The sequence below is a fragment of the Equus quagga genome, chromosome 4 (genome assembly GCF_021613505.1).
Source record: "Equus quagga isolate Etosha38 chromosome 4, UCLA_HA_Equagga_1.0, whole genome shotgun sequence".
NCBI classification, from domain to species: domain Eukaryota; kingdom Metazoa; phylum Chordata; class Mammalia; order Perissodactyla; family Equidae; genus Equus; species Equus quagga.
The window spans coordinates 28,653,793-28,661,942 of record NC_060270.1 but is presented as its reverse complement, the minus strand read 5'-3'; the positions used below and the strand labels follow the sequence as shown (position 1 = coordinate 28,661,942).

The following is an 8,150-nucleotide window of genomic DNA, read 5'->3' as shown; positions in this document are numbered from 1 at the left end:
CAAACTTTAGTATGTATTCAATCACAGAGGAATTTAAGCAGAGATTCTCATTTAGGAATGGGATCCGGGAGCTGGCCCAGAGAATTCTGCTACAGCCAGTGGGTGAGTCCATTCTATGAGGAATGCTGATGTAGATCCTAGAGGTCCTGAGGAGGTTAAAGAACTGATATGATAGGGGTCAGGAGTGAAGAGGGCTGGGAGAATAAGAGGCTGAGACTGTACAGTGCGATTTTTGAAGCTTGAGAGTCCTTGAACCTGCTGGGCTCATTCCCACCTTGAGGCCTTCACATTAGCTGTGCCCTCTGCTAGCACAATGTTGTGCATGTATATAGTTATAAATGTTCTCATACCCACATTAAAGAAGCAAAAGGAAACAGGCAAAATTAATCTTAGTCATATATTCTAGGTAACTCACCAGAGTCAAAATATTATCATTCAATATATAATTACTATAAAATTACTGAGATCTTTTACATTCTTTTTGTCTTACTAAATCTTCAAAATCCATTTGTGTATTTCACACTTGCATCACATCTCAATTTAGACCAATTACATTTCAAGTGCTCAATAGCCACACGTGGTTAGTGAATACAGTATTGGCCAGCACAGGCTAGAATGTTCTCCCCTCGTATCTTTGCACGGCTGGTTCCGTCTCGTTCAGATCTCTGCCCGGAGGCACCTGCCCCGTCCTCGCTGTTGAAACCAGCCACCTCCCACTCCTAACACTGCTTTCTTTACTTCAGAAATGTCTCGCTATCTGATATTTTACTAGTTATTTGTTTATTATCTGCCTCCTCATGGGATGTGAATCCCATGAGAGCAAAGACCTGTCTGTCTTCTTTAGCGCGATATCCCCAGCAACTACGTCACATCCACGGGAGACTCACAACAAATGTTTGTTGGATGATTTTGAAGATCCCAGATTTGTCATTTGTCATGTCAGAAGCCAGTGTTCATTCAGTGGGATGTTGGGGGAGGGGGACCGCGAGGCAGGAGCATTATGCAGAAAATAAGGTGAGGGGAGAGCTGGCTTGGAAGCCCTCTGTGAGCTAAAAGGCTGGCTCTCTGATGTTGGGTCAGAGGCTGGATTTCTTTCCAGCTGTGACTTGGCTGTGTGTTGATTCAACCACTGGCTTATCCAGTTCGGTGAGAAACCATCCCACCAATGGCACTTCTGCCTGGCACCAGTAGATGGGGCACTGTCATAAAAAAAAGTGCTGTCTGCAGTCCAATGCAGTTTCTAATCTCTTTCCCAACTGACTTTGCTGATGTTCTGTTCTGGAACTGCCTTGTCTCAGATCTGTGGTGTGGGCTCGTAAATGGTACTGCCAGCTTTCCTGGCCAAAGAAATGCAGCCTCAGTTTCGATGTGCTTTCCAAGGGGGTGACCAGCTTCTCTGCAAGGTGAGCAGGCCCCCGAGGCTGGCCCAATTCTAGGCCCCCGGGAGACAGCCTGGTCCTCCTCCCGGGTCTTTGAGCACAGGCTCTGAGCACGACTCACACACAGCGGGGTTTGAATTTGCCTAGACCTTTCTGTCCTCTTGAGGTTGAAAACAGGCTTATTAAGGGGTCAGCCCCATGGCATAGTGGTTAAGTTCGTGCGCCTTGCTTCGGTGGCCTGGTTTAGCGGGTTCGGAATCCTGGGCTAGGACATACACTACTCGTCTTCCATGCTGCTTCGGCGCCCAGATATAAAGTGGAGGAAGACTGCCACAGATGTTAGCTCAGGGCTAATCTTCCTCAGCAAAAAAATTAAAAAACATGCTTATTAAGAAGGTAGTCCAGGCGTGGCAGAGACCACTCCACAGCAGCAGCTCTGTGGGCCTGTGCATCTGGGACCGACACTCTGGCTGCTGCTGAAAAGTCTGGCCGCCAGTAGAATCCTCCCTGCCACCACGCTCCACTGGTCTCCCTGCCTCCCTCCACTTGAGGCCCAAGGCGGTGCCCCTTGCAGAGGCTGAAACCAGCCTTAGTTCCCACCACTGGTCCCTCCTCCTCCTCCTCCCCAAACCCTTCTGACCCTTGGCCCTCTGAGCAATTTGAAAATGTTAACTGCTAGAACATGATGTCTGCTTTTGTAGAGGTCAGACTTCGAGAGTATGGACTAGGTAAAGGTCGCTTAGCACAGGTTTGCCTGGTGTGTGTTTTTACTAGAATTTATGATTTGGAGCACATCCTGTCTACTTCATTGCCACTGCAAATATTCCAGAAATTTGAGCAGAAGAGGCATTAACCTTGGCTTAAATGGTTTATTACAGTTCTAACTGGCTCATTCCAATACCGTGGCTGGAATCCCTCCATTAACTGAGGAGTAAGGTGTTACAGCTCTGGTCTAATGACAGCCCGGGGCCAGGCAGCCACGAAAAGGCCATTCATTCTCTCAGAGACTAGGGCCCAAAAACCATGATCAAAAAGCTTTCTTCTTTCATTGTTATAATCATTAACTCCACCCTAATCAGCACATATGCACTCATTTTCATGTTCTATAATTTTGCTGTCTTCTATACCCAGAAAGCCCTTTAATTCTTTCCTGCTTAGAGAAATCCTGTTCATCCTTCGAATGTCACCACCTCCAAGGAGCCTTTTCGGATTTTCCCAGTCACAATGAACTTTTTCTTCTTCTAGCTTCTCAGTGTACTTTGGGTCTTACTCAGGGCATTTAGCCCCCTCTGTCTGCTTGTTCACATCCATGTCTCGTGCATCAACTCAACAATTAAGGTGTGCCTGTTTGTCCCAGGCACTGGCGGATACACGGTGCCCTTGTAGAGCCTACGTTCCAGCAGAAGCCCAGAGGTGGGGGGAGTTTGCATCCATCCTGGGACTGGGAGCTTCTTGGAGACAGGAATTGTGCCTGATCCTAGCTCAGGGCCTGACACCAAAAAGCTCTCAGAAAAGTTAGTTAAATTGAAACTCAGCACCAATGACTTTGAGAAAATTGGGCCAAAGTTCAAAGAAAGGTTAAAAGTTACCAAAGGCAGAGCACAGGGAATTTCCAGGAGAGGCCATGGTGGTTCTGTGGACCTGGCTTGGAAGCCAGAGGCATCCACGACCCCTGGTGGACTGGGCCCGTAGAGGAGGAGTGGAGTCCACCATCCCCCTCCAGGACAAGCTTGGGAGTTTGATGCAGCACCATCTGTCCACATATCACACATTCCAGCTAGCAGTTTTTTTGCTTTGAGCAGACCATAGAGGCAAGCAGGTTGTTTCAAGGACCGGGAAATGAGTTACTAGCCAAGGGTCAAGCTGGTTAGATGACTAAAGCTACATTGTCTGGTTGGCACATGAGAAAAGCATGATTAATATGATTGTCATTCTCAGTGGAGAGTCGCTGGGCATTAATTGACACTCAAATAAAAAATGTCATTTGAATTTTTACTAAGAATTCTCATGCAAAATGTGTCAGTGATGTAATAAAACTGAATGACTGGCCTGCCAAAGTAAACTGAGTTCTAACCACACACAAACATTTCTTAGAAACCGTATATATCTCAGCAAACTGCTCTCCTCGGAGCCCTGACAGCAGGAGGGGGCACCACTGGGGGTTCGGAGCCGGAAGCCCTTTATTTTTCCACTACACCCTATATTATTCACTCCAATCTTCTTATCACCACTCATCTCATTTTTCACGATCTGCTGCTGACCTGCGGAGCAAGGGCTCCAACGTGGTGAAAAATAAATCCGTATTTTCTTTGCCCCTCTCTATTTTCTTTAATAGAATAAAATTAGGGGGAAAAATGATACTAAACAGCACCCAGTCATTCTCAGAGAACTGTCACACAATGAATGAACCACTATTTCCCCAACCTTTCTGCATTGTAAATTAGTCGAAATCCCACCTTCCACTACCTCCCCCAGAAGTTTCGATGGAGTGAATTGCAATTCAGCCTGGGCGTGGAGTGTCAGAATTCAAGTTGCTTCCTGAGGGGTAACCCCAGGTCTTGGCGATATCTGTAGATAAAAGAGACGCTGATAAATTTGGGATGTAATTGCCAGATTGGATTGGTGTCTTCTTTCCCTCGACCAACCGCTGCAACCAGGTCCCTTTAAGAAACTAGGAACCCGCCGGGCGTCCAAACCCCAGACGGAGCCTCTTCTCTGCTCCTCCCCTGTCCCCGCGCGGCGAATGGTTCGCGCCGGCCTATATTTACCCGAGATCTCCTCAGACCGTAAGGATGTGAGCCTGGCGAGCCGGCTACCGCTCCCAGCACCAGAGGGGGCGCGCTGGAAAGGCGGGCAGCAGACCGAGGGGGATCCCGAGAGCGGAGTCGGACACCCCCCGGAGGAAAGAAATGAGGTAGCGACCGACCCTGGAGCCGACCATGCGCGCGCCCCGCCCGTGGAGCCCCGCGCCGCCCCGGCCGAGCCCGAGTCCCCGGCGTCCGGCCGGAGCGAAGATGCAGTGAACGGGACTGCTGCGCGGGGCCCGCCGCGGCCAGCCGGACCCGCCATCTGACCGCGCTTGGGGCAGGAGCTGATTCTGGGACCAGCGCAGCCGAGGGACTCTCTGTCTCCAGCACCCCTTAGGGTGGGGAGCACTGGCCCCTGGGCCCTTGAGTTTCCGCGGTTTCTGGCCCCAGCCCTGGGGATTGTGTGTGAGCGAGAGGGGGCCCTTTTCACGTTTGCCGAGGAGTTCCTGCATATTCTCGCACCATCCCGGCTGCCTTTGCTGGGGGGCTCCCTCTATTTATTTGCACGCGCGCATCTCTCTTTTTTTTTTTTTTTGCTAGAGACATTTTCCGCTCCACTCTCGTTCAGTCTTTCTCTCATTTTGCTTGCCTAAGACTCTTTGCCCTCGTCCTTGCCCAGGCTGGGGTAAATCTGTGTGCTCTTTTTTTCTTCCCCCCACACTCGCCGCTGAATATTTTCTTCTAAGAATTCTACCCCTGCCCTCTCCAGCGGGCTTCCAGAGCGCTATACCTCCCCCACTCTCTACCACTGGGCCGCTCCCAGCGGAGTTTTATTTTTCGGCCCGAGTCCGGCCGGGGCGGGTGGATCAGCGGGGATCGCACCCGGCGCTCCGCTGCCGCCGCCCAGCTGCGCGGGGGCGCCCTCCGGAGATGCTGCCGTGGAAGAAGCACAAGTTCGAGCTGCTGGCCGAGGCGCCGCCGCGGCAGGCGTCCAAACCCAAGGGCTACGCGGTGAGCCTGCACTACTCAGCGCTCAGCTCGCTGGCGCGGGCGTGCCCCGAAGGCGCCCTCAGCCGGGTGGGCAGCATGTTCCGCTCCAAGCGCAAGAAGCTGCACATCACCAGCGAGGACCCCACTTACACCGTGCTCTACCTGGGCAATGCCACCACCATCCAGGCGCGCGGCGACGGCTGCACTGACCTAGCGGTGGGCAAGATCTGGAGCAAGAGCGAGGCGGGTCGTCAGGGCACCAAGATGAAGCTGACTGTGAGTGCGCAGGGTATCCGCATGGTGCACGCCGAGGAGCGTGCGCTGCGCCGCCCGGGCCACCTCTACCTGCTGCACCGCGTTACCTACTGCGTGGCGGACGCGCGGCTGCCCAAGGTCTTCGCCTGGGTGTACCGGCACGAGCTCAAACACAAGGCGGTAATGCTGCGCTGCCACGCGGTGCTGGTGTCTAAGCCCGAGAAGGCGCAGGCCATGGCCCTGCTGCTCTACCAGACGTCGGCCAACGCACTGGCGGAATTTAAACGGCTCAAGCGGCGGGACGACGCGCGTCACCAGCAGCAGGAGCTGGTGGGCGCGCACACCATTCCGCTAGTGCCGCTGCGCAAACTGCTCCTGCACGGACCCTGCTGCTACAAGCCGCCAGTGGAGCGCAGCCGCAGCGCGCCCAAGCTCGGCTCCATCACCGAGGACCTGCTCGGCGAACAGCAGGAGCAGGAGCTGCAGGAGGAAGAGGAAGAGGAGCACACCGAGGGCTGCCTGGAGGAGGAGGAGGATCGTGCCGGGGAGGGAGACCGGGCAGAGGAAGAGGCCGAGGCGCAGCAGGCGCTGGTGGTGGCCATGCACTTCGAATGCGGGGACTTGCTGGACACGCTGGAGAGTGGCCGCGAGGAGGCGCTGGGGGGCGGCGGGGTCTCGCTGGGCCCCGGGGCTGGGCCTCCGCCTCTGCTGCTGGGCAGCGCCTCCGACATGAAGGCCGAGCTGTCGCAGCTTATTAACGACCTGGGCGAGCTTAGCTTCGGCAACGATGTGCGCAGCCTGCAGGCCGACTTGCGGGTGACGCGCCTGCTGTCTGGCGACAGCACCGGCAGCGAGAGCTCCATCGAAGGGGGGGCCCCGGACTCCACCTCTGCCGCCGCCGGGGACCCATCCGGCCCCATCGACGGCGCCAGCCCAGAAGAGCCCCACTCGGGCTGAGGTCCCAGCAATCTCCAGCGTGCGCCCCTGGCGCCCCACTGTGACTCTACCCGTCGTGTCTCTACAACCTCCTTACCCCCCGCCTGCCCCAGGAAAGGGGAAATGGGACACTTGCGGCCCAGAGATCCCCTTGCCCCTCTCCCTTGACACAGTTGGCTCTGTTTGAAGCGGGCTTAGGTTGCGCGTGGAGATGTGGGGAGATGCGCGAAGGGGCAAACCCCGCAAGGAAGGAGAAAGAGGCTGTGGGCTCGGGTGGGAGGTGGGGGAAGGGCCTGCTGAAGTTAACCAAGTCCTGGAGGCGTGAGGTGCCTGCCGGCCAGTTTCCTGTTTGTGGGGCATCTGGGGCCTGAGGAGGAGGGGTTAACTTCCTCCCCAACCCCCTAACTGGCAGCGGCCTAGCCTGTCATTGACATGTCATTTACAAAAAACAAATGAATTTGCTCTCACAATATTTGAGGCTTGAATGCCACCTCCTTGCCCCTAGTCTTTGTGGTGCGAGAGCTTGGGTTGTTTACCTCAGACTCAGACCCTTGAAATTCTGCCAAATTCCTCAAATAACTGTGTTTTTGGGGCGGGGGGCGTGGAAATGAAGGAAAGTTGCATTTTGTTTACAGCTAAGACATCTAATATCTAAAAAAGGAGTTTTCCTTTAGAAACACACACACCTTCCTCCTGCTCAAAAGATCTCACTCCATGATACTGTGTAAAATATTTTTGCACTGTTGTGAAGTATTTTTGACATTTTTTTTTGTACATAACTGTTCTCAGAGCTGAATGTTTATATCTTTTGCTGTGCAAAAGGGACATGTAAAATGTTGTTCAGTTGTATATACAGAAACGTGTATAAAACATTTTGTTATTTTTTAAGAGTAGCAATGTTCTGGTTCTGTTTGCACACCACTGGGGAGAGAATAAAGAGGAAAACTGAAGAGAACAGGTGAGTGTCTGGAACTGCTGCTGACAGTGCTTGGCTGTGGGTGTGGGAGAGGGGTGGCCATTGCTGGGACAGTGTGCTAGGACAGTCTTGGCCTTTGCAGTGCTGGGAGGCGATTAGGGGAGGGGAAGCTGCCGTATGCGTAGTCTGAGGTCCTTCTGGTCCTTCGTAATTCTGGGTGCTGTGGCTGGGCCCTCTCTTCGAGTATATCCCATGTTCTTCACTCACTGAGTTGTGGGCGTGTGGGCTTTTTCTGGTCTCTGAGTTAATTGTTGGAGATGCAGGATGAATTCTGTTGCTTACTCTCAGACCTGTGAGGTTATTTAGGGAGGAGTAACTTTTAAGGTCTAATGAGGTCTTACCACCTCCTTCTGTGGTTCACCTTTTTCTTTATAAGCAGCTCAAGGAACTTTAAAGATGAACTAGAGACCTAAAGAAAGTGCCCCCTGGGGCTCTCTGAGCAGTGGGGCCATCTCTCTTTCCTAGGAGGAAAATCAAGGAGAGAGGAGAGTTACGTTTCAGTCATGGGATGAATGAGCCACGGTGCAGGTGGGTTGGGTGGAGAGGCAGGTGGAAGAAACTATTCCCGTCTGTGAGCCAGTCTGACGAGTGTGGGAATGGTGTGGAGGTCAAGGCAGAGAAAGCTGTTAGAGCTTGGTCTGTGTGTGTGTGTGTCTTAGGGTTTTCATGCTTTCTGTGTGTTTGTTTCCGTTGTAAACTCCAGACAGATGTCTCTAGTTTGGCCACAACTGATTAGCTGGATGTTGTAAAGATGCTGCCAAAGCTGTGCCTTCTGCAAATTATTTTTTCCCTTTGCCCCTGTGGGCCCCTTTTCCTGCACTGCAGAAATGGATTGCACTCCTGGCCTTCCGTGGTGTCCTGAGGCCA

The 8,150-nt window shown here is 53.0% G+C and overlaps 1 protein-coding gene across 1 annotated transcript; it reads left to right on the top strand.

Moving 5' to 3' along the window:
* The first annotated feature begins 4,177 nt into the window (after positions 1-4,177).
* Positions 4,178-7,262, top strand: FAM43A (family with sequence similarity 43 member A). Its single transcript, XM_046659710.1, has one exon. The coding sequence runs from the start codon at positions 5,057-5,059 to the stop codon at positions 6,326-6,328; it is 1,272 nt and encodes a 423-aa protein (XP_046515666.1). The 5' UTR covers positions 4,178-5,056; the 3' UTR covers positions 6,329-7,262.
* The last annotated feature ends 888 nt before the right edge of the window (positions 7,263-8,150 follow it).